This window comes from Vipera ursinii (genome assembly GCF_947247035.1).
Source record: "Vipera ursinii genome assembly, chromosome: 7".
Lineage (NCBI taxonomy): Eukaryota > Metazoa > Chordata > Lepidosauria > Squamata > Viperidae > Vipera > Vipera ursinii.
Window position 1 is genome coordinate 38949985 of NC_139521.1, and position 27052 is coordinate 38977036.

Consider the following 27052-nt stretch of genomic DNA (forward strand, 5'->3'; position numbering starts at 1 on the left):
GTAAAACCAAGACTTTGCTGATGATCTTACTTCAGTTTTCCTTTGTTTTATGGATCTACAAAATCATAAATGTGAGACTTGATCATAAAGCTACTTTTTCATTATTGTTGTAACCACAACTAAACAAGATTACCTGTAGCTACAGTTGGAAAAGACCATTAGGTTCTGTAGTATAATCCCTGCTTAATTTAAGAAACCAAATTACAATATCACAATAGATAAGTGTCTAGTCTTCATTTGAGCATATAATAAAGCTGTTTTAGAGACTGTCCCTCTTCTAAAGATTTAACATTCCCAATATCTTTATATCTCTCACTTGTTTAATTTCCAGTTTTCTTAACATTCTTGTAGTGCTTAGAACTGTTCCAGTTTTCCTGAAACCTTCTTAAAATGCATACTAAATTCAACACACTTTTAATACAACCTTAAATTGCATGTGGCTTTTTTTTGCAATCACATTCTACTGCTAACTTCTGTACGGTTCACTGTTCAATATCTTTTTCGTAAGTACTGTTATCACGTTAGGTATACAAATATCCCCTACCATTTATCTGAGCATTTATACTGTATTTTGTATTCAATGGACACAACTTTGAATTCATTCTATTATTTTCAGTTGGTTTCCCTTAACTATCAAAATATTTTTTAAAAATATTTATCTTAAACTCCATCCATCTTAAATTTGATAAGTACTTTGCCCTCCTCTTCATCTAATTGATTAATAAAATTGTTGAAAAGCAAAGGGATCAGGATTTAAATGTGTGGTTTCCCCTTTGATAACTTTAGTCCAGTTAAATGAAAGTCACTGATGAGCTCTTGGCACATTTTTCAAATCAGCTAAGTATCTATTTAATGATTATGCAATCAACTCCACAGTTAACTTGCTTACTAAGTGATAATGTCATGGGAGACTTAATCAGATGTGTTGCTTAAATTTATAAAATTGCTACAATCTACTGACGAATTAAAAAGGTTAGTTGGGTAAGATGTATTCTTTTAGTAATGATCACATTGTTCCAAAAGGGCTTATTAATTTTTTCTATCAATCCACTATAGAATCTTTCCAGTATTGATGTCAGTCTTATTCTCCTATAGTTCCTTTTTCTTTTCCTTGGAGTTTAGGGCAATATTGTCTCTATTTCAGTAGTCTAGTAATTCTTATTGGTAAAGACTGAGCCAAAATAGAAATTTAATACAGGTAGTCTTCAACTTACGACCACAATTGAACCCAAAATTTATGTTGTTAAGTGAGAAATTTAAGTGAGTTTTGTCCCATTTTATGACTTTTCTTGCCACATTTGTTAAGTGAACCATTGCAATTGTTCAATTAGAAACACGCTTGTTAAGTGAATCTGGTTTCCCCATTAAGATTGCTTGTCAGAAGCTCCCAAAAGGGGATAACATGACTCCAGGACACTGTAACCATCATAAAAGAGAGTCAGTTGTCAAGCATCTGAATGTAAATCACATGACCATGGGAATGCTACAATGGTCATAAGTATGAAAAACGGTCGTAAGTCACTTTTTTCATTGCTGTTTGTAACTTCGATCACAAAATGAACTGTTGTAAGTTGAGGATTACTTGTAACTGTCTTTTCTTTATTTTTAAATCTAAGATACACATTGCAGTACACATTTGAAATTGAGAGCTCCAGCTTTTCATTCTTTCTTTAGTCTTTCAATTTCCTTACTTCCTTCAAATCTAGCTGTGTTTATAGTAATAATCTAAGAATGTTGAACCCATAGCCTTGCAGGTGTTGCCGACTTAAAACTTTCAGCAATTCCAGCCAACATGGTAAATAATAAGGAATGCTAATATTGTAGTTTGGCAAGATCTTTTCTGGGGATTCTCCACTGCAGCAGAAAAACCAGCGACCAGTGACAAATAAATTTTTATTTGTTTATTTTGAAAAGTTTGTTTATTTTGAAAAGTTCCATAGAGCATGGAACTGAAAATGTTCAGTGAGCTAAATATTATTGTCGGCCTATATCTGCATCAAATGCATATATGTTTTTCCTGTTGAAACACTGGGTTTGAAGGAGTTTATGTTAGGTTGATTTCCTTAGGTCTAAAAGGATCTTTTGAATATCTTGCTTGTTATTCACTATTAATTATGGAATTTCAAATGATAAATTTAGAAAACATGTGAACAAATGTTGATACTTTCTCCTTGGATTTTAAAATTATGAGTGTTATGCTGGAAGGCTTTGTACCAGTTTAACTTGAGTAAATCTTAACTATAAAGAAATAGGTTGAAAGTAAATAACAAACACTGTTTTTCAGCACTGAAGAAAGGTGAAGTTAATACGCATATTAACAACAAGCCACCTAACTTATCATCAACTTCTTATCAGCAGATACAAAGGTAAATTTTAACTATGCATCTTGTAATGTGTAGCAGGGATATGTAACTGTGTATGGCTATATAGGTCTCCAGACATTCCTTGAAGTTCTGAAGTTACTCTTTATAATTCTAAACAGAATGTACATTCTGTTGTAACTGCATTAGTAACTGTGACTAATGGCAAATGCCTTGCTTTCAATTTAGATTGGTAGCAAGTTTTTACATTGAGGATGCTTAAGTTTCAATGAGTTCTATAAATACATATAGGCAATCCTCAACTTACGACCAGTCAAAATTGCTATGGACTCCCTCCCCAAAAAGATACTTATGACCTAGTTCCAAAGTTCTGAGGGTTGCTCCCCCATCACAATACCCCATTTGGGTGCTTAACAACCAACCTGAGCAGGCTCCATTACTGTCATAGGTCAAGGACTACTTGTGAAATGTAGAGTCTTCAATTTTTTCAATACCACATAAAATCAATGTTGCACATGTGAATATTTGAACAAAAGAAAAAGATGATGTATTGTAACCTACCATTTTAGAGATGTTAAATACATATAAAAAGGAATGTGTTATCTATATCATCTTTTCTTCAACCATGGAAAAAATCAATGTGGAAAAGTAAGTTTTTATAGTCATGTAGGTTAACTAATGCTCACATGCTGCACTCTCTGTTACTATCCAGGCCATTCAGTATCACAGATAGGGGGCAGCCTATGTTCATAAGTGTTTTAAGATTGCATTCTATTGCTTTCCTCCATAAATATAAACTATTTTTTTTTGTTCAGACAAAAGGGTCATACTAAAGCGCTTTATTAGGATGGGATTTATATCTGTGTACAAACATTTCCTTTGGAACAGATTTATATTAATCCAGCATTTTGTTTTTCACAATGACCAAACTGTGTCCATGCTCACAAACGAAATGGAGACATATCCCTTTACTGCTTTTGTTGTTTTGCATTTAGTATTTGGGGACACGCTACCCCCATCTTAGAGATAATATTTACTCTTTAAGACACTTTGATAAATTTCCATGAATTTACCCTTTTAGGAACTATCAAAATCAGTGGCCATCATCATGTCCTGTAGAAATGAATTCCACAAATTAATTATGTTTTAGAGGAGGGGTTCCCAATCCCTCAGACGTGGCCTGGTACCGGGCCGTGATCCATTTGGAACTGGGCCACACAAGCAGTGGGCAAGGCGTTTGAAGACCCCTGGACTAGTCAGATGCATCAAGGTGTTAGTGAAATTAGGGGTTTTTGCCTGAGGGTGCATCACTTCATACTTCCTAAATTTGAATTCCTTTCTTGCTTCCATCCATTGAGAAACTGCCTATTCACTTTTACTTTGCTTTCTGTATTTTAGCCAGTTAGCTGTTGACAAAAGCACAGATATTCACAGCCCATGGCCAGTACATTTACTCAAAAGCCTTTAATTAGAAACTTTTAAAAAGGCTTTCTTAGGGCTTTCTGATTATTGGTGCTATCAGAAAACACTAAAAGTAGGTGAGGCAAGATTTATCTGCAAAATTCATGCCAATTTTTCTTCAGCAAATCTTTCTCTTTGTTCTTAGTTCCTTTTAATTTGATTTCTCCTACCACTTTCTCTGAGACAACTGTTAATATAACTGGCTTATAATTCCTTTTTTAAAATGGCTGGCTTCTACTCCTCTGGGACTGAGTTTGATTTGAGCATTGGTAAATTAATGAAGCCATTGTAAAAGAATTCCATCAACAGCTATTTATCAAATGCTTATAATAAAAGCAGTGTTCATGTTCTTGGACCTTTTCTCTTGTCTGTGCAGTATAATGGGCTGAAGCTACTCTATTTTTGGCATAACACCTATCTTGTTTTTTTGAAACCAAACTAGTGTGGTTTCAGACTGCTTGACTATAGCTTTCGCAGAAATTCCCCCATTATCAGCCTTCACACTTTCAGAAATAACACAAGTGACAGATTGCTGGAACTGAAAATGTACCAGCAGCAACTTTTCACTTAGGTGACTCTTGCCTGAGATTACCCAAGTCTATGCCACCTCACAGTAAATCGAACAATTGATAATTTTTGTCCTGCTGGCTGATGATCTTGAATGGATGGAATACAAACACATGGAAATCTACCAATCAGTGCTCTTATATTGTCCCACAGTTAATTTGTAAGAGTGAGATCACTCGCAAACCTTGTTATTTAAGCAGATTAGAACTTGGCCATTGGACAATGCAGATTATATCTGATGCCTAGACATACACATAAATATGAGGCATGAAATAAACCAGCAAAGAATCTATTATTTTGGGAATAGGAATCAGGTATTGTATCCTAAAACATCTTTTCTAGAAACCTCTGGCTGTGTAAGAATTTTCAGTTCATTCAGGGGATTTAAAGTCAGTAGTATTTTGCAGGGGGTTTTAAACCTTTTCAGGCCATGGAAACTGTTAGCTAAAAAACTAAACCTGGATCTACTGATCAAAAATTAAAGCTCTTGTGATAGAAAATTGACTGTTTCAGCAAACTTTTTCCCCCTTATTCTTTTGCTCTTAGGATCTCACAAAACTCTAGAGTTCTATGGAATAATTTGAAAAACATTGGTTTATTGTATCAAACAGTATGCATTGTTCATGGCAAATGTCATATAGACATATATTTGACACTATGCAATAAAATGCAGAAGCATTCCCATCTTTTGATGACTTTCTGTCTTTATACCAGTTATCATTGGAATTTTTGTATTTTTTGTAAATATTATCTTTTCACTGAGCCTGAAGCATTGGCTTCATCTGGCAACTAGACATTTAATGCCTAACTAATGAAGACAGACAATCGGAGTGTTTCTTCCATAACTTCCCTGTACCAGTTTACTGTCCATATTTTCTGGCTGATTCTTTTCTTTCCCAAGAGCATTTGCTGCCTTTACTGATTTCAGTCATGAATATAAAGCCTGCTCATACCTGTATACTTGTTCACAAAATTCTGATTTCTACTAGATTCTTAAAAACTTATAGGCTTCCCCCATCCCACCATGAAATAACAAAGATTATTTTATTTTAATGATTTCAAATAGAATTGGATTATATTTACTGTTTTGCAATAGTTATATTAATACTTACATCCTTAAATACTTTGCTTTCTAGGACTGACGTACCAGATTGCAATAAGAAGTCTTTACCTACATTAACAGTGCAGACAGCTATAAAAGATCACATTGAACAAGAAATAAAAACCAGTACAATCAATGAGCAAAGCTCTTTACCATGGTCTGGTGAAAATGTACCTATTGAGACAAATATCTATAGTGCTGATAGTTCGGTTTTTTCTTATATTGGTGAGAATGGAATCATGTCTGAAAAAGTTCAAAACAACTGTGAATCTTCATCTACCCATTTGCAAGCCCCTTGCCCGGTATCTCATACCAAGACTGTTAATTCCACTCCTACCCTTGCATTTTTCTTACAACAGAATAAACCCAAGCCTTGCTGTACTGAATCTGCTCCTTCTACTGGACATAAAACCAGCATGTACAGTAATAAGCATGATGATGCAACAGAAACAGTTTACCAAAATCTTCCACCACCTTTACCACCAAAGAAATACACTCTGGCCCATTTGCACGATATAGAACAAGAATCCACTGTGGAGTTGAACTATACAGATCATCCAAAAATTGAAAAGCATGTTGTTATTGCTACTTCAAAAAGTATACCAGAAACAAGTTCATTTGCAAATGAAGAAAGATTGAAAGCACTTCATTACAATGAGTCCTCTAAGATGAGTTTTTCACCGAGCTTATTAGGAAAGGATTTATGCACTGCATCCAATAATCCTTTAAAGAAACAGACTTGTTTTACAGAACCAAATTCTAGTTCCCTGGATGCAAATGCAAATGATGTTATATCGCTTACTACTTATTTTTCAGTTGATAACTGTATGACCGATACTTACAGAATTAAATACCACCAGAGACCAAAACTGTATTTTGCAGATACTAGTGGGTCAAACAAAGAAAGATCTTTGTTATCCACTGGAATGCAGTTGGACACTACATACCACCACACTTCTGAATCAAATCATGCCACATCTCAGCAGAAGCATAAATCTAATATTGGAAAAGTATAGTGTAATATGAATAATTTGGAAATGAATATAAATCCTTAGAACTTCAACCCAATGTGATGTTTAAGTTTACATACTTTAGCTACATTTCATTTGGAAAGTATACATTAATGAATTGTTCCTTGCATGTGCATGTGTGATCAAGAAATATCAAAGATGGTTTTATGCTTGTGGAAATGCCAATTTTGCATAAGTTCAATCAAAGTGGCTATTCTTTTAAATGAGTAATTTATAAAATATTTACACTTGCTTTCATATGATAAATAGACACAGCTTTTTTTAAAAAAAAAATACAATTTCTTTTAAAAATGACTTGATTTAGAACATGGGTGTCAAACTTGCCGCATCATGTGATGTGTCACAACATATTGCAACTTTTTTCACATTGCCGGAGCTGGGGTGGGCACAGCCTCCGCATGATTGACAACCCTGATTTAGAACAGTTCAAAAGCCCATATTTATATTTGAAAATAGGTTTTGGATCTGATTACACGGTTAAATTTCTTACTAATTATAGCACTTTGTAGGTTATAAAACCTCAATTATGTATCCATTTGCAATTTCCATATTATTTAAGACAGAACATTTTAAAGCATAACTGTTTAAACTTATTTTGAATGTTGAATTCTCATGAAAAAAATCTTTCACAGAATTTGAAATGGGGAGTATGATATATATTCTCAGATAAGCCCTTTTACAGATAAGTTGACCTTCACAAGTATAGACAGTAATTTGTACTGCTTTAGATTAAAGAAACAAGATTTAAATATAAGGATTATTCTTATGCACCAAAGGATACAATGCAATAACAAGGTAGTACAATCTTTATAATGGCCTTGAGAGTTTTTGTCGTCTTATGAAAATTTTATGTAAAGTTTGTCACAAAATGAAATTTTTAGAGATATGAATTGTTTACATGCACTTCATTTTTTTCATGTAAAGGCACTTTCAAGCTTGCTATGTAAAAATTGAATATAGTCTACATACACTGTACTACCTCAGTATGACAACATGGGATTATTTTAGTATGTGTACAGTATATATTTATACACACACACATGCTGTATCTACTATACTTAGTGTATGTATACACACACACACACACACACACACACACACACACACACACACACACACATATATATATATATATATATATATATATATATATATATATATATATATATATATATATATATATATATATATATATATATATATATATATATAATGTGTGTGTGTGTATCAGAAGTGTGCCAAACACTTCAGTTTTGAAATGCTCCCTTTCAAGTGAAATATAGAGAGCTTTATGGATTGATATGGATGGGCTGCATGTTGTAGCAATTTTCCAGGCTTTTGTGTTTGATGTCATTTTGTAGTTATGACTTCCCTGTGAACTGATTAGCTCCAGGACAAAACTTTCACAGTGTGAAATACTGCATTTTCTACACAGTTACAAGTGTATTAAATTTGCTTCCCGAGGAGCATGGTACTTGTTTATGACCTGAGTAGCCAGAGTTTTGGAAAGTATTTCTGAAACACTTAGAAATTCTGTTTGTGAGATATTTAGAACTTTTGCAAGAAAGTGAAAAAGTGCATTAAATGGGTTTTCATTTCCCCTTATAATCAGGTACTCTTAATTAGAAATTTAATAGTCAACACTACTGTTTTGCCAAATGAAACAAGCAGCATAAGAAATTTTATGACAGAATTATTTTAAAACTCCTTGTTAGACTAATAAAAATGTATTAAATGCTGGAAGCATATGCTGATATTAGAAATATGCACAGAATGGCATAAGCATTAAAAATTTACCTTTTGTAGTAGACAAATATTAACCATTTATCTATTTTCTTGAATCAGTTATCCAGGATCGCATTATTATCTTTTAAATATTTGAAATAATGCCTTAATGAAGTCTTAGATTTTATTTTAATATACAGTATATTTTATGGTAGCTAGAGTTTTAAATAGCAAGTTTCTTGCATCGTGCAGTATTTTAAATACAAAAATTATGCATAGCAGTTGTTTGTAATAAAAATATTTAAGTATATTGTTGGGCTGCAAAAATGTGATAAATTGTATAAATATATTTTTATATTAAAGCTGCTGTGGAGAATATCATTGCATGTATAGAAAGTACTCTGGTTTTCTTAGTCTTATTTGATACTACCAACAAGAGGCACAAACTGATTCTGACCAGTTCAGCTTGAAGATTATTCCTTTTTAAAGATTGAAATGGAATACACAAGCAGTTTTTAGGTAAAAATGTATGACACAGTACCTTTTAAAATTCTTTGTATAAGCATTTTTTATTAAAATAATGGCTACAAAATGATGCTGAACAAATGTTTTAGTTTTCAGCATGATAGCTGCTGTGTGTTTTGGAACACTCCATTGTAAGTTTGCACTATAATTAGAGTAAATGCAAATACAAATTTGTGATTTTGTCCAAATGGGGAAAATGCTATTAAAATTGGTGGTTGAGCCTACTCAGAACATTATTAGCAGTGTAAAAATAGAGATGCTTGCATGCTTCCCTACAATAAGGAATGATTACATTAAAGTTCCACATTTATGTTAATGAAGGAGTCTTCCTGCTCTCTAAACTTTCAGAGAACAAATGTCTGAAAAATATGGGCAGTCCTTGACTTACGACCATTCGTTCAATGCGCCTTTGAAGTCACAACAGCACTGAAAAAAGTGGCTTATGACCACTCCTTGCACTTAAACCTGACATAAATCTGTCATATGATTGCGATCTGAGTGTTTGACCCCTGCCTCACGCAGCAGTTGAAGTGTCCTGCAATCCTGTAATCACCATTTGTGACCTTTCCAGCCGGCTGGAAAGTTACAAATATCAGTCACATGATATTTCCCTTAACCGCAGTGATTTGCTGAGCAGCAAAAAGCTCATAAAAACTGGGTCACATGCCTCACTTAGCAACTGCCCTGCTTAACAAATTTCCCAGCCCCATTTATGGTTATAAGTTGAAGACTACCAGTAGGTCTAGTGACTAAGATGTAAGATTAGAGGCAGAAGACTGGAGTTTTTGTCCTGTCTTAAGATACAAAACCAACTGAGTGACTGAGGCAATTACTCCCTCAGCCCTAGAAAGAATGCACTAGCAAAATTATTTCATAAACTGTTCCCCAAAAGTTGCAGTCAAGATTGAGTTGAAGGCACAAACAAAGATGGAATATCTTTTTTCATTGACAATATCTTACCTATTTTCTTCTCCATATCTTCAAGTTAGTCTTGACTCCTGACAAGTGCCTGGACAAGTCCTTTGCTGTCTTAACATATTTGAAAGTAGTTTGCCATTACCTTCCTAGGAGTAAAAGTGAGTAAGCTGGTCCAAGTCACCCAGCTGGTTCTGTACCTAAGATGGAACTGGAACACAAGAGTTCCGTTTTCTGTTCTGGTGCTTTAACCAGCACATCAGACTGACTCTCCATCTTAACTATGAATGTAACTCCACATTGTTGGTTTCTTTTTATGGAGCTGACTTAGCTTTTAATCTTGTTGATATCTATCATACTTGAGTGCTTTTTCAGAAGTTACTGGTTTTTTTAAAGCATGTATAGTTAACATATTCATGATTACAAATAAAACCGAGAGAAGTAACTTGAACTCAAAGTAACAAATTAATTTTTGATATTTTAAGTTTTTTTAAATTAAAAAAGTCTCATTTCATTCCTGATATGCAGGTAATATGTAATAATGTAACACCTTTATAGGTAAAAATAGAATAAGTACTGGAATCAAAGTGTACAATTGAAAACTGTTTCTGAATTTGAATTTGTAATATATGTATACACTAATGTGAATTACCTCTGTTAAGAATATTACTGTATTTTAAAAATGTAAACCAAATTTTCATTTCCTGTATAAATGAGAAATGTTGGATTTGTGAGTATATGTGCTTTAAAGAAATATAAGTCTTAATAGACATTTTTTGCACAAATTTATTGCTATTAAATAATGGGAATTTTGACAACTTTTTATAGCTGGCTGTACAGTCTTAATATATGCTTACAATATTTGATTTTTTTACTTTGTTTTTAAAATTGTTCCCTTTAGACTATATGGCTTTTGTAATGTTAAATACATTTAACGTGTTATAGAGAAATATCTGTTAAACTTTTAAAAATTGTCCTGCATTTACCTGCTGATAAAACAAAAATAAGATATCCAATATCTCTTTGCTTAGTTTACAGATGTATAATTTTTCTGTGAAACAGGAGCAAATCATTATTTGTTAGTTTTAAGAATACAGTTCTCAGTTTGAGTGTAAATATTTGCTAGCAAATACAGTGACTAAACATCTGGTAAAAAATGTAACCCTTGCATTCAGCTCCATGTCATAGTATCACTCTGAACTACAGTTGATCTGTAAAAGCAGATGAAATGTTCGATTCTACCAAATGAATATTTGTTAAACCCTTACTCATTTAAATAAGCCAGTTTTCATTTCACTATGTAAGTTTGCCAAGACTCCCAATTTTTTAAATGGGTAGGGGTGGACATACTGACACAATAAAAGATTCTAAATAACTTTACTACACATATTTAATATGTGTATATAAGTACGGTAAATCATGAGGTATGGATTGTTTTACTTGAATTCATATGTGATGGTCTTCTTACTCATGAGTATGGCTATGAATCGGCCATTTCTTCAAGACTGTTAATTCATTCTGATGAATTGTATTAGACTCTACGGTGAAACAAGTGACGGTGAATTCAGTTCGATTCATACTCTATGTATTGCATTACAATAGGTTGACTCTTAACTCAGAAAATTAAGAGAGAACCTAATATTTTGGGGCACAATCCTATTCTTTGCTTGTTTAGAATTTGAGAAGAAAATCATTCAAAATATTCAGTTTGTCAGAGAAGAAACTATTGCTGTCATCACTGTATTTTGTAAATGCAGACAAGAATTCACATTTACATAAGGTTTATTTCATTAGTTGAGGGAAGAACAATTTTAGAATATTAACTTAGAACAAAGAATGCAAGTTACAATATTTATTAATATGTCTGATTCAATCACTTCAGACTTTACTGCTTGGCTATACAATAAATTCTTGTGGAGGAAGTGACACATCTACTTACATAGGTTGAACAGCAATTCTTTAAAAATAATCCTCGCCTTCAAGTTTCTGACATTTTTAGTTCAAGAATCCCCTGTTGTGATTCAGCATCAGCCTGTGGTTGCAGCAGCTGAATCGGACAATTCTGAAGAGGAGGAGGGGTTTGGAGAGCCTTTGGTGTCAAAGGAAGGTTCTGATGCACCGCAGAACTCTCAGCCAGGCCCCTCCCATCTTGTTCCTCCTCAGACCCAGCTGTGTGAACATGAAAGTGGAAGAAGATCCACAGCTGGCTCTGTTCAGGGACGCTAGGAGCAGGAGGCAATCTAGCAGAACTGAGCAAAGAAAAGCAATGAGGCAACTCGGGAGAAGGCAATGAGAAGCCACACCTTGAGACTGCTGTTTAAAAGGGGAATGTGTGGGAGGTGCTAGTTGCTGAAGGCACCCGTTTGAAGAGCTTCTGATAAAGTCTTGGTCTGTATTTGTTTAACTTTTGTTTGAACTTTTTCGTTTAGCTTTTGCAAATAAATTTGGTTGGATTAGTTCCAGCCTATTGTTTATAAAAAGGGGTTGTCCCTGACATTCCAACAGGGCCGGTCATAGGCCCTCCAAAGTTTCTGAATGAAAATAAGCCCAAGTTCAATCTCAATATCAAATGAACTTCACCCTACTTCTACCAATGCTTCAGGTCTTGTGCTCAACACAACAAATTTATACAGCCCAAGTAGAATGTAATTAATTCAATGCTTAAAGCCCTTCGTCCCAGCCTGACAAAAATGGGGAGAATCCATTTCCTCTAGGATATAAATATAAATAAATGTTCCATTCATATATTATTGAGAGTGGAGCACAAAACTGATTGAAAGAAAAACATTATTTCAATTATGAAAATTAACAGGAATGTCTACAGACTTAATTTTCAACTTCTTTTAGAACATGAAACTCCAAAAGGGCAAATCCAAAGCATAATGGGGATCAGGACCACATTAGACACAGCAAAATTTGTTCAGGTGGTTGGTCTGTTTACATACCATAAAAACGACCATAAAAATACCATTGACATAGTCCAAGCACACGTTGCTGCTCAAGGCACAAAGCTGAAGGCACAAAGTACTTTAAAACTTCAAACACAGCAAATGACTTTCCTTGCCAAAGAGAAGAATATATGCAACTTCTTTACATATAAAAGCAGCTAAAACAGTGCTCAGAATTGATCAGTTTACATTTTCTCATTTTATGCTAGGAGTTCATAATAAATTATTGTTAGAGATATCTGTCTCCAGTCCAGAGTTGATTGCTGAAAATAAACGACTTAATTGAAAATGTTCTGTCACTTCAATGTCAGTTGTTATATTTAACATAAAACACAATCTGAACTTACTGAAGAATAATGTGAAAAATGACAGTTCACAGAGCAAGTTCACCAGCAAAAATATCTCAACAGTTCAAATAGAAAAAGTAGTTGTTATTAAAAATTCTAAAGTAACAGTTTTCCAATGTTCTTTTATTTTTGGTTCTGAAGCAAAGCCAGCTAAAGGAGTAATATTGGCCGGTTTTTCTTGAAGGCAGTCTGGTTGTCTGCTGGATAAAGAAAACAAAAATTAGATCCATCAGTGGAAAAACCTGTACACAAAATAATCCTGTCACATCAGACTTCTAGTACAGCATCATCAGTTGCCTGATAAACCTAAAAATAGAACATAACTTATTCTGTTGCTCCTTGCCAACTGTTTATTCATACTTTTTATTTATTTTTTGCTTCTAGTCATATATTTGTTCCAGTTGTTAGTCAGCAAAACTATATTTCACGAATGTTGATCCACTTTTAAAGCTATTTTTAATAGCCACTGATACTTCTGGTTGAACCACATTATAAATTATAAACTAATTCATCATTTTGTGTTTTCAAGCATTGTACAGGTAGTCCTCAAGTTATGAGTGCAGTGGAGCCTGCCCATTCCACTCGTAACTCGAAAACTTGTAAATCTCATACCTTGAACGAGATCATTCCCTTGCTTATTAAAATGCACATGGCTCGTTAAGCGAACATGAAGTATCTCAGGGTGGGGAAGGCTATGGAGGGCCTAGTGATGGAACAGGCCCCCAAGGACTCCCCAACCCACTAAGATACCCCATACTTCCCCTTCCCTTCCTGACACGGACTAATCTGTAAAAGATCCGTCTCCTCTCTGCCACGGTTCCTGCTTTTCCAGGCCACTCCCACCTGCATCTGAGGCCAGCAAACGCTTCTGCGCCCCCCCCTGCACAGCCCAATTGGGCCTGGAAAACGCCTCCAGAACCCAGATCGGGCCATGGGAGGCACGCAGAAGCGTTCTCTGGCCTCAGATCTGGGCAGCAGTGGCCTGGAAAATGCCTCTGGAGCCTGGATTGGGCCGCAGGAGGCGCAGAAGCATCCCCATGCCTCATATCTGGGTTGTAGCAACCTGGAAAAGGCCTCCGGAGCCCCAGTCCAGCCTCCAGAGGCACCTGGAAGCATCCTGCAGTTTTGGTTCTATTCTCTGTTGCAGAGAACCGAGGCCTAAAGTACCATGAGATCACGCAAAATCAGTAGTGTGAGATCTCACCCCACTGATCTCGTGTGATCTTGCATTACTTTAGGTCTCTATTCTCTGCGAATGCACCGAAGGCCTGAAGCAGCCAAGAAAGCAAAGGATCTCAATCTTCGTAGGGTGAGTATTGAAGGCCTGGTGTCTAGGGAGACCCGGGGCACGGGTGAGAAGGGAGGGAATAACCAGGGTGAATGTTGCAGAGCCGCTGCAGTCACTCGTAAGGGCGAACGACTGCCGTGGTGCTGCAATATTCGTAACTTCAGGACTTCTCATAAGCACTAGAGGGCGCTCATCACATAACTTTGAACGAGCATTAAGTGGACGCTCAAAACTTGGGGATTACCTGTATAATGTTATGGAGCCATAATAAAGACATAACCAGACAGCCAATATTTTTTCCGTTGTGGCATAAAGTGATTTACATTTTTGCTTAGCCTTCTTGATTGCAACAGGTAAAAAACAATCATATCCATTAAGATATAAATGGCATTCAATTTTTTTAATTGCAAAGAGTTCTATCATTTCGTTTTCTGAATTAGTCCAACAGTCTCAATCACTAACCCCAAAATGGAATTGTATTTTTTTAGTAAATGAAATAAGACAATTTACTTGATTAGTTAAAAATCTTACTTCAAAGGAATTACAAACCATAATTCTGGATTAACAAACTAGCCATTAATGCAGTATAGATAAGTTTCATATACATGCTTTTGAATCATTTAAAACTGAATTTTTCAAACACACACAAAAAAACCCTATTCTGAAAACTTGGTACTTCATAAATAGAGTTGTTCAAAAGTTTTAAACATATCACTTCCTTAGAATTAGACATATTTATCTCCCACCTATTCTACAGTGTTTACTATTATTTCTTGCTACACAACCTCCTGAAATGCATGGCAGTAATATTTGGAGATCCAACTTTCATAATAAATCACTCATCCAGTCTGCCTCAGCAATTTTAGATGCCATCTAAGACATCCAAACCTGGGATGTGAATTGAGAGTATGTGATTGACCCAGCATCACCCAGCTGGCTTTCATGGCTAAAGCAGGACTAGAATCCATAGTCTCCAGGTTTCTAGTCTGGTACCTTAACCACTAGATCAGACATGTCAAACTCGTGACATCATGTAACATATCATGACTTTTTCCCCACTGCCGGCAATGGGGTAGGCACGGTTTTAGTACGATGCATCCGGCCCGTGGGCCGGCAGTTTGACATGCGTGCACTAGACCAAACTGACTCTAGTATTCTTACAGTAGTCGTCTTACAGGCGTAATAATGCTATACATTTGGAGGACACCAATATTCCCCAAAGAGTCTCACAAGATTTACTTGTAATCAAACATGAATAAAACTATCAATGCTGGATTAATCCACACTGGACTAATCCACAATTCACAGCATTTTGACTTCCTATATTACAATAAAGCTGAATTTGTATAACATGCTTACTCCTTAACCCTGTGCCCTGGGTTTGTGTAATACAGTGAACCTTATTTTAATTAACTATATAGCTGGACCTGAGCCACATGCTATTGCTTAAATTTTAGGTGGAGCTTTTGGTACACTGAAAACGTGTTTGTAGACATTTCCTTACCCCAGACATGTCAAACACAAGGCCCGGGGGGCGGATCCGGCCCGCGAAGTGGTTTCATGTGGCCCGCGAAGCCATCCTGGAAACAGTGAGGGAACGGCCCCCACTGCCTTGGCCCTGGCCCAGAGACCCTCCTTCTGCCTGAGACCCTCAGATCTGTCCCACTCTTGCCCAGGCCCCCACAGGCACCCTTGATGCGAACAATGTAGAGCTGGCCACGCCCACCCAGTAGGCCATATGCACTCTAGCCACGCCCACCAAGTAGGCCACGCCCACCTTGGCAATACCCACCTGGCCCCGAGGGCAACCGCAATGCTGATGCGGCCCTCAATGAAATTGAGTTTGACACCCCTGCCTTACCCAATTATGCAACATCATCAGTGTGATTACGTGTGGTGTTTGCTGTCTATGTGGGGATATGGCTTTTAGTTCCTTAATCTAACACTTGGATAGAATAATCACAACTGGATTCAGTTGCAGAATAATTCACAACTGGAAAACTATTAGCATCTTAGAGTCTTAGACCAAGTCAGATTCCTCCCGCCCCCCCCCCCAAAAAAAATGCTAGAGCTCCAAAAAGGACGAGAGACACAAGGAGATAAATCATGATCACACACTATTCAAAAAAGACAATGAAAACCTAAGAAAAAAACAAAAAGGCTAAAAATCATTCTCTTCAGCAATCAAGTTTTAGATAAACAGGGATTAACGTCAGACAATCAATCAAGAAACCACCAAGGAAGCTCCACAGAGACACTAATGAAATTACCTAATCATGTAAATAAATGTGCAAATAAACACAAAGCTTACAGAGCACCAAGAACTCCACAGTTTAACCCTGAGGTACAGATACTGCAGAAACAGGGCTAGCTATTTAATAGCATATTTATACTTAAGAATTAAATTGCTTCTTAGCAGGAAGGGAAAGGAAACTGGGTTCTGGTGTTGAAGGATAACATTTTGAAGAAGAGAAAACATCTGTATCAAAGGAAAGGGAACTACCTGCTCCAGCTGAGGAAAAGGGAATTATAATCAGGTTTGTATACATTGGGACCATGACAAGACCCACAAAAAAGCAACAGATAAAAGCAGCTGCAATAAAGGTGTGGCAAAGCATTTCAAATAAGGAAACTCAGTATTTAGTCATGTCTGTGGATTACAGACTTTAGGCAGTCACTGACTGCAAAGGATTTTCATCCAACTATTAAAACCAATGCTTATATTTGTAATTATGTTAGTTTGTTCCATCTTTAATGGGCCACCAAAACTGGGTGTGGGTGTATTAAAATGGTTGTAATTCCTCAATGTTAAGGCCACTTTTGTCAAACTTCTTGAAATAAACTTGGCTGTCTTCACTCATTCGACTGTTTCATTTCAAATTCAATGTGGTGGTGTACAGAGGCCAAATACTAAAATAAATATCATTGTCCCATTATATACAAACCTTCTGGACTTAACTAAAGAAATACCACCAAGTCATTTGCCTAAGTGTTACACAACGTGTTCCTCTAACTCATATTTTCCCATTTGATTATTTTCTTATTAAAGCTTTTTGGTGAATAACAATTTCTCATACCCCACAGTACAGTTTTGACAGTTCCAAGACTTATTAGGCTTCATCGACTTAACGTCAATTCTTCTAATTACAGAACAAGATGTGATTTCTGTTTTGCTCAGTGACCTGCCACAGACCAAGAAACTTTGGCTTTTATCTCAAAGCACCCCAGAGCATCACCCATCGTGGAAACCCGTCTAGGATGACATTATTACATTATGGCCTGAGGCGATCCCGGAAGTAGAGGGCTCACTGCGTCCCAGTGCAGCTAGCGAATCGTGTCCTCACAACCGAAAAGGGGGGTGGGGGGGTGGAAACGCACATCACAATCCCCAACCGCCGGCTTCACACTGTTACAAAACTCGAAGCAATCAAACAGAATCCTGCTGATCTCTCTTCAAATCTTGAATTCGCCCTTGGGACCCGTAATCACTCTAGGCCAGGGGTAGGTAACCTCGGCTCTTTTATGACTCATGGACTTCAACTCCCAGAATTCATAAGTCAGCTATGCTATGCTATGCTGACTCAGGAATTCTGGGAGTTGAAGTCCATGAGTCATAAAAGAGCCGAGGTTGCCTACCCCTGCTTTAGGCATAATAAACAGCCTTGGTGGAGCAGTGGGCTAATGCCTCCTTAAGTAACACCAGCTGCCTGCAATTAGTGCAGGTTCGCGTCCCACCAGGCTCAAGGTTGACTCAGCCTTCCATCCTTCCGAGGTAGGTAAAATGAGGACCCAGATTGTTGGGGCAATTAAGCTGACTTTGTAATAATGCCGCTTGGGGGTGTGTGTGTGAAAGCCCTAATAAGCAGGCATGTACATAGAATGAAGGCTAATGCTAAGCACATTTAATTTGTGCTTAGATTGTAAGCCGCCCTGAGTCTTTGGAGAAGGGCGGGATATAAATGGGATTTTAAAAAAAAAGGCCCCGCTAGCCTTGGGCATTTCCCAGTCGTTTACCCCGTGTCCGGTCTCCCTGCGCCGCCGCCCCTTTCGGCTCACCCTTTTGGTACTGCCGCTAAGGTAGCAGATAAACGAAGACGAAGAGTACGAGGTCGAAGAGGATCATCAGCCAGAGGTCCAGCCAATAGGAGGTCCCGGAGAGAGCGGGCCCGCAGGCGATGTTCCCCGTTGTTCCGGTCACCTCGGCTGCCAACCGGTCCGGTTCAGGCTCAGTCTTTCGGCGTTCTCGGACCTCAACGCCTTCCGCAGCCTCCATCGTCCCTCACAAGGCAAGGATTTGTTCCGCGAACGGCGTCCGGCGCAGGCAGGACAGTTACTACCATAGAGACAAAAAGAAAAGGAGAGGCACAAAAAATGATGTTTCCGGTCGAGACTTCCGGTGAGGTGGGGCTCTTATGTGTCTGTTTAGGCCAGGGGTAGGCAACCTTAGCTCTTTTATGAGTCATGGACTTCAACTCCCAGAATTCCTGAGTCAGCTATGCTGACTCAGGAATTCTGGGAGTTGAAGTCCATGACTCATAAAAGAGCCGAGGTTGCCTACCCCTGGTTTTAGGCGAAGGCAGAAGCTTGCGGTTCATCCAACGTGAAGGCGGATTCTGTACAGTACAAGAAACTCTGGTTGACATAGAAATCTGGGCTGGATGCCCATGGCGTTGCATAGAGATAATAAGGAGCTTTCGTGCCTTGCAGAGTTGTGTTATTTTCATTTAAGCTTAAACGGAAGCAATCGTTTTTCTCGCGGTGGAGGTTAATTTATAACAGGTTTTTTTTTTAAAGTTGGCGACTTTTAAGACGTGTGGAATTAGCAGAGCTCTCCAGACAGAATGCTGGAGGGATCAAGCATTTCCACCATCTGCTGACTACGGATGCAAGACTCCCAGCTAAGGGACGACCTCACCTAGTGGTTTCAAACGGATGACAAAGGAAAAGGCCATTGGCACACTAGCCACAGAGGAAGGAGAATCAGTTTGGTGTAATGGTTAAGGTACTGCAAGAACACTTAAGTTCTAGTCCCTCCTTAGTCATGAAAGTTGTGTAAGGTTCCAGATACTGTTAAAAGTCTAATCAGGCAACGCAAACAGAGGCTTCGAGGAAACAGTGCTTTAATTGATCAAATACAGCAGTTGGGTGGCAAACAATCGAACATACCAATAAACAATTTCTTTTTTCCCCAATTACAGAAGCCTTCAGGTGTGTGTGTGTGTGTGTGTGTGTGTGTGTGTGTGTGTGCCTTGGAATCACTGTCGGGTGTATCTTCAGAGCATCTGAAGGCAGGACAAAACTTGGAATGGTTTATGTCCAGAAGTCGTGGGTGTTCCTGTTATGTATTGTACTGTAAATATGCTAAGCCATTGACCCCCGCCTAGTGTGGAGAAGCTAAGCATGTATTTCCTGCCAAGCGGAGGCTAGCCCTCAGGGGATCCTGACAGGCAGTCCTAACCGTTTCAACGGGAACATTTGTATTTGGGTGGGAGATTCCTGGCAGGTAATTGGGTGAACACCTGAGGGCTTAAGAGTATAAGTACTGGCCATTACCTGTTGTTCCAAAAAGTTCTGTTCCTGTTGCAATAAAGCTATGCTACGACGCTGTGTTGCTCCTTTCCTATTGAAGTAACTCACTACATAAAAGTTCCATCACTGGAGGTTTTTCGGAAAAGATTGGACAGTCTGTCTGTCTGGAATGGTATAGGATCTCCTGCTTGAGCAGGGACTATGAGACCTCCAAGGTCTTCCAACTCTTATTCTGTATTCCATTTTTAGCCCATCCCACTTCACAGGTTTATTGTGGGAGAAGAAGGTGTATTATGTATAATCAGAGCCTTGAGTATCTTATAAAGTAGTAAAGGCAGGATAAAAATCTAATAAATAAATCATAGTACGACACCTACCGAATTTTACAGTTGGTTCCAAAGGATAATTTAAAGGTAAAGTAAAGGTAAAGGTCCCCTGCACATGCATGCTAGTCATTTCTGACTCTAGGGGCCGGTGCTCATCTCCGTTTCAAAGCCGAAGAGCCAGCGTTTGTCCGAGGACATCTCCATGGTCATGTGGCTGGCATTTTTAGACACCAAAGGCGCACGGAACGCTGTTACCTTCCCACCGTAGTGGTCCCTATTTTTCTACTTGCATTTTTACGTGCTTTCAAACTGCTAGGTTGGCAGAAGCTGGGACGAGTAACAGGTGCTCACTCTGTTACGCGGCACTCGGGATTTGACCGGCCAAACTGCCGACCTTCTGATCGACAAGCTCAGCGTCCTTCTCATAATAAATTATATTTGGGTAACCAAAGGCTTCCTTTATTCAAACCCTTTTAGAGTTTTCATATTTTCCATCTCATAACAATATAATATTCTAGTTACAAATCCTATCCTTCCAATTATAATAATACTTTTATTTCTAACGGTTATCTATTTTCTTAGCCATATTCAAACTTCTGTTTAATTTTTTTTAATTTATTTTTTTAATCCCATTTATATTCCGCCCTTCTCCGAGGACTCAGGGCGGCTTACAATCTAAGAAGCACAAATCAATGTGCTTAGCAATAGCCTTCATTCTATGTATATGCCTGCTTATTAGGGCTTTCAGGGCCCCCCAAGCGGCATTATTACAAAGTCAGCTTATTGCCCCCAACAATCTGGGTCCTCATTTTACCTACCTTGGAAGGATGGAAGGCTGAGTCAACCTTGAGCCTGGTGGGACTCGAACCTGCACTAATTGCAGGCAGCTGGTGTTACTTAAGGAGACATTAGACCACTGTTCCACCAATAGTATAATATCCCATCTAATAGGTCAAAACCTCTATTTTCTCCAGTCTTGCTCTAGCTGTCTTCCTTTGCCAAATAACTTTTCAAGTCAGTACATTTGAATCAAGTAATTCTTCCTCTGTTTTTGTATAGTTTGGACTGAGGAAGAAAATTTGATTGAAGTATTTTTGGAAGAACATTCAACCCATTTATATTCATGAAGAGCCTTGGTGGAGCAGTGGGCTGATGCCTCCTTAAGTAACACCAGCTGCCTGCAATTAGTGCAGGTTCACATCCCACCAGGCTCAAGGTTGACTCAGCCTTCCATCCTTCCGAGGTAGGTAAAATGAGGACCCAGATTGTTGGGGGCAATTAAGCTGACTTTGTAATAATGCCGCTTGGGGGTGTGTGTGAAAGCCCTAATAAGCAGGCATATACATAGAATGAAGGCTACTGCTAAGCTTGTAAGCCACCCTGAGTCTTCGGAGAAGGGCGGGATATAAATGTAATAAAAATAAATAAATAAATAAAAATAAAATAAAATAAACAGCTTCCATCTTTCTCCTTCAGCTTTCCTTTTCATTTTTTGTTTGTCCAAACAAAATACATATTTTAATATATATTTAAAATATATTAAATATAATTGATGCATACTTTTTAGTAAGATAAAATAATCAATTTCCCTTAAGATTTGTGTTTTATTGATATGAGCAGATTTGCATGTATTTTTTGGAATTAAAGTATTTTAACTCATTTATGAAAAATGTTTTGAGGTGGAAGAAAACAGGATAGCGAGTAGCAAGGTGGTAGACTCAGCTATAGCAGCAATAGAGTGAAAAGATCTGAAAGACCAAGTTGAGTATCTGGCTTCTCCATTGACTTTGCTTGTGATCACATAACCCCTGGATGCTAGAACCATTATAAATAAATCCAAGCTTCCGAATTTTGGTCACATGACAATGCAACTGTTGTTAACTGTGAAAAATGATCATAAGTCAATATTTTCAATTCTGGTGACTTTGAACAGTCGCCAATGAGTTGAGGACTACCTGTAATCCTATAGAAGGTCTAACTATGTGATCATTAAAAGTTGACACTAACATAATAGCAAATAATCAAGAGTTCTTGAACAACAAGACCCCAGCTGAAATTCCCCTAATCATTTGTATTAGGATTTGCATTGGCAAATACTGAAAATCATACAACATTGAATCTCTATTTTCTAATTTGGATATTATTTGTTAAATGATGTGGGGGCAATAGACTTAGTTACATACTGTTGAGTTAGATCTGTGTATTAATAGATGTTCCAGTAAAATGTTTTGGGGTTTTTTAGAAAAATAAATGAAGCTTGTTCAACTGTTGGAGCCCAGGAAATTTTCATTGTTCACAGACACATAATAGGAATCATTTTTAAAAGCACTTCATGAACAGCCAAATTAATTTCAATACAGATGATGTAGAGTTTCTTATAGGTGAATTTTAAAGTGTTCTGTAATTTTTAAATTTGGATTTCTTGAAAGAGGAATTTCTTCTTAAATAGAAATTTGTGTTTTGTTAGTTTTTCAGTACCAAATCAAAGTGAAGAAAGAATACAGGACAGAAATTAGGATACATTACATTAGGTGACATTTTGAGAAAGTGTATGAGAAGGTGTGTACAAAATTTATTGTCAAAATGTACATAAAAAATAGTTATGTTAACATTTTTAAGAAATCACAAAAATAAAAACTAATGAGGGAATGTGTCAAATTAAAAAAGTAGAACTAGGTGAATTTGAAAAAATTAACATATTTGGTATTTGGATCAGACTAGTAATTTTATAAGTGTTTTATAAAGGAGTGATAATTTATGTTAATTATTCAGTTAAATAAGCAATTATCCAGACTTAGTCACAACAACAATGAAAGACAGTGTCTTCTAGAATAGAGAGTAGAAATAAGGTTTATTTTTCCATTTATAAAAAGCAAATTTTATATTCGTACTCAGCAACACCATTTAGCGAAATAGTCATGTTGCATAAAAGATAAATACATTTTAAGTGAATGTTAGTACTTAGCTACTTTGTATTTGGTTAAGAAAATGTAAAGAATACACAAGCGGTCTTCCATTGGTGTTCAGTCTTCAGCAATAGTTGTTTATGCTTTCTTGAAGAATCTTTTGGCTGCTACTCCTTCATAGGTGTAAGTCTGAAAATATTTTTTTAAAAAAATAAATAAAACAGATCAGAATATCTGCAATATTTTTCTGGATTTGCAGTGCTTATTTTCCCAGAAATAGTTTCAATCTATATTCCAGAAACCAGCCCTTTTTAAGGTGACATAAATAGATTAAAATCAATCCTGGAATAGTTAATTAAATTGTGTCAGAAGTTAAGAAATTCATTCCTAAGCTGAGCTACAATAAAACCCAAGAAGCATATATGGCTGGATCTAGAAATTGTTTATTGCAGCAGGGCACATATTAGCAAGCAGGCAGAGATGAGACTATTGGAATAAGCAAACATAGGCAAAACCAGATTGTGGAATGGAATCCTGCAAAGAGCGCTACATCTGGCCAGGGTTCACGGCAAGGCCCCGCTTATGATTAATATATTATCAAACATTTTAAAAATGGTTTTTCATGTTTTGAATTTTAGAAGAGATTGTTTTCTTAGGTTGTAATCTGATTTTCTTTTCTTTTTTTTGCTTCAGCCTCATAACTGGCTTCTCAACTATTATAACTGCAAGTTAATACTTTTTTGTTTTGTTGCTACATCTTTTCAGTTCCCTATTAAGAAAATATGATTTTCCAGTGTTGATTACTGTATATAAAAATATTTATGATATACTTACCTGAATCATTTCATCTCCTACAATTTCCCGCAGTGCATCAAGTTTCTTTCCGTTATCTTTCCGGTTGAATGTGCCTATCAATTGGGTTCCTTGCAAGTCCCAGTGCCCCTACAGTACACGGCATGCATACAAGGAAGGAAGGGAAAGAGAGAGGAAGGAAGATTTTTGATGTGTTTGACCATATTTGTAGCTGGTTATAACTAAAGTGGATGTGAGGATGAGAAAGTACCTCCTGTGAGAAAAGGTTGAGGAAACTGGGAATATTTGTCCTTGAGAACAGTAACTGAGGTGGGTTATGGTAAGCCCACATCAACAGCAAAACTATGATTCTAAGAAAAAAACACGTTTTCTTACATTGAGTTCAGTTCCATCAGCTAAACTGTAGTCAAAATTCACTCCCAAAGTGAACACTATCTCTATGCTGCGGAAATTGCTGTGTTCTTGAATGGTGAATTTATTTCCCTCTTGTTTGATTGTGAGCTTCAAGTTGTCATGGGCTCCAAGCTTCCTCTTCACTAAATTAATACCTATGAAAGTTAAGATGAATGTAAGTCAGTTGCACAGCAGACAGATTTTTATTTTTAAATACTTATTTTTAGATAAATTGTCTAAATACAGTGGCTAGAGTTGGACAATTTGAGTCTGTCCCCTGTAATTCTTGTTTGTCTAGGCTTTGGTTTTAAGGGCAAATACAACCAGTTTACCAGGATCTGCTTATGATTTCTTAGGGTTGTTTAGTCAATGTGGAATTATACATGATGTACATCTCAGACTACTAATGTTCTCTTTTCCATATCTCCCAGTGGCTGAGTTCACAAAACAGACTAACCCCAAGTCAAATAATATATGTGCAATATATGCGTAAGCACATAAGTCCAACCCCCACTAAACAATTGTCAGAACCTTTTTATCTAAAGAGAAGCCAGAATATTGTCAAAGGTCAAATTGCTCAGATCAGCTAAATGTACATGACCTCATACTTCTGTACTGGAAAATAATGTTATTACAAAAAAAGAAGAGGAAGCTCTGGATGCAGAATTAAAACTGCATAGTTATACAGTATTTAGTCTACTTTTGTAATAAAAAGCCTAAGGAAACTTGAAATTAGTGCAACTGCAGGGAACACAAATACTATTTAGTAACAATAGAAAACCAATCATTCTAGAGTCTTCTAGAATGGGAAATAGCATATATGAAAATAAATAATAATTAATCCCATTAAAAAGGAAATATGGACCTAGAGGAGAATCTGTGAAATTATATTTGAGACAACAGTAATGAGAATGTTACTAATAGAGGATGGAATAAAAAATCTTGCTGGAAGACTTTGGACTCTGATCTCCATCTGCTGCATAGCATCTTCCCCAGGTACCAGAGCAGAATCTACCCAGAATCTTGCATCCAGCAAGATGGTATGTGATCAGGAACTGATAATTGAAACTCAGTAAATAAACTAATGCTTTCATTGTTTGATTTTATGGTCTAATGTTGCCAGGATCCTAAACCTTTTGACAACGATCCCTGGGTGATCTTTAAGAAATCACAAGATTTTTTTAAGATTAGATTTTCTAGAAAGCAAAGCCACTGAGGTTAGATTCTGAGAGTCTCAGGAAGCCAGATCCTAAGAGTCTGAGGAAGCTAGTTTTTGAGAAAGTAGAAGTCAGCAATGACTTCTGACTATAACAGCAGAATGACCGTATAAATTAAATATAGAAAAAAAGAAAGAGAGAAAGCAAACTTTTATAGACTCAACTTGTACAAGAAAGTAGGGATTGGAATTGGATGTATTTGGAAGAAGGAAAATCAAGTCCCCAAGATTTGAAGAGTCAACACAGAAAAAGACAAGGGGGATGCCTTGTGGACTTTGTTTTAAGCCCTTCCGTAGTCATGAAGAAACAAACATTTGTCAATATTTCTGTTCATTACAGAAAGAAATATACAAACCTGAAAGTATGTAGGTTTACCAGTTGAGGGAAAGAAAATTAAAAAAAAAAGCTAGAATGAAAGTCCAGTGATTAGGTAATAATGGACAATAAAGAAGAATTCCAGGAAGAATTCCAGCAAGTGTCTTGAATTGCATCGGCAATTTATTTTTCTTAAGAATCAAGGAAATGCAGATCTTACCCATTACTTCCATGAACTTTTCATAGTTTTCACTCTTCTCCACTTTCCAGGTGCCATCAAATGCCATGGTTGTTAGCTATTGCAATAAAAAAAAATGTAGAACTGAAGAAGGTTTCCTATCCAGGCTAGAGTAAAGCTTTCTGAAGGGGTGATTTATATTTTTACTTATCTTGAAAGCAATTCATACACTGATGTGGCTGACTAAAGTACAAATAGTCAGGTGACCCTATCAAATTAAATCACTACAATGTGTTCAGTTCAATATAATTAGAATAAATCTATTATATTTAATTCTATCTCTTAAAAATATTGCCTCTGTTCTTTGGTAGAGTCGTGATTACTAAGTTCTCTTTTCCCCTCTGAATAGGATGGACAACAGAAACAAAAGCTTAGATGATTACTGGTAAGGAGAAGAAATGAAAATAAAAGTGGTACTCTGTTTAAATGAAGCAACACTTATTTTAAGCAGCAACCCTACTGTACTGTTACATTTTCTCATGCTTTTTATTCCTGATGTCTGCTTGTTTGGAACGTGGCTCAAGATCCCCCCAAAAAAACAAACTCAATTGGAATTCCAGCAACAAAGTTTTATTCAAAAAGAAGTATTTGCAAAGGCTTCGTGAGTTCAGCCACACCTTAAAGAGCTGTTTGACACATTTTTATATCCTACCCCTGAGCCAGATTCCCCCCTCCCCTATTGCTCTCAACGCCCCTTCCCCAATCATCCTATAACTAATCCAGACTGCCTAAAACCATTATCCCTCCCATGGTCCAGGAAGCCCCTTTGTGCACATCCTATCTATCACCATCTAATTTTCTGTTAACAAAGCTTGGCTCCTATAGTTATTTCTATATTTCCTCTGCTTGCGGTTTCAGTTAGCCAGCAACTTCTGCTTTTCTTATTTGTATATACCGTAGTTAACTTATCTGAGTTTATGCCTTTCAGTTGGCTTCTCCTACAGACCTTTAGATTCATTAGACATTTCAGAATAATAATCTACTCCTTTTATGCTCAAGCAAGGACAACTTCATTTCCTTTTAAACAAAATAATAATAATAATAATAATAATAATAATAATAATAATAATAATAATAATAATAAT

General features: G+C 36.8%; 2 protein-coding genes and 1 long non-coding RNA gene across 3 annotated transcripts in view; 1 reads left to right on the forward strand and 2 right to left on the reverse strand.

The window, feature by feature from the left end:
• USP53 (ubiquitin specific peptidase 53) overlaps positions 1-7590 on the forward strand; it is a 37186-nt gene extending 29596 nt beyond the window's left edge. Inside the window, exons 14-15 of the mRNA XM_083367601.1 lie at positions 2285-2366; positions 5486-7590. Coding sequence (XP_083223727.1) covers positions 2285-2366; positions 5486-6467 — 1064 coding nt within the window. The 3' untranslated portion in view covers positions 6468-7590. The remainder of the gene's footprint in view (positions 1-2284; positions 2367-5485) is intronic.
• Positions 7591-10415: 2825 nt separating this feature from the next.
• On the reverse strand, positions 10416-18585 carry LOC310643451. Its single transcript, XR_014493080.1, has 2 exons — positions 18287-18585; positions 10416-13142 (listed from the first exon to the last, which is right to left on the reverse strand). It is a non-coding gene; the product is annotated as an uncharacterized lncRNA (long non-coding RNA).
• A 4421-nt stretch (positions 18586-23006) lies between these two features.
• FABP2 (fatty acid binding protein 2) lies at positions 23007-26124 on the reverse strand. The gene is made up of 4 exons (XM_083368003.1): positions 25950-26124; positions 24180-24352; positions 23826-23933; positions 23007-23180 (listed from the first exon to the last, which is right to left on the reverse strand). Exons 1-4 carry the CDS (start codon positions 26014-26016, stop codon positions 23130-23132), a joined length of 399 nt encoding a protein of 132 aa, XP_083224129.1. The 5' UTR covers positions 26017-26124; the 3' UTR covers positions 23007-23129.
• Positions 26125-27052: the final 928 nt, after the last annotated feature.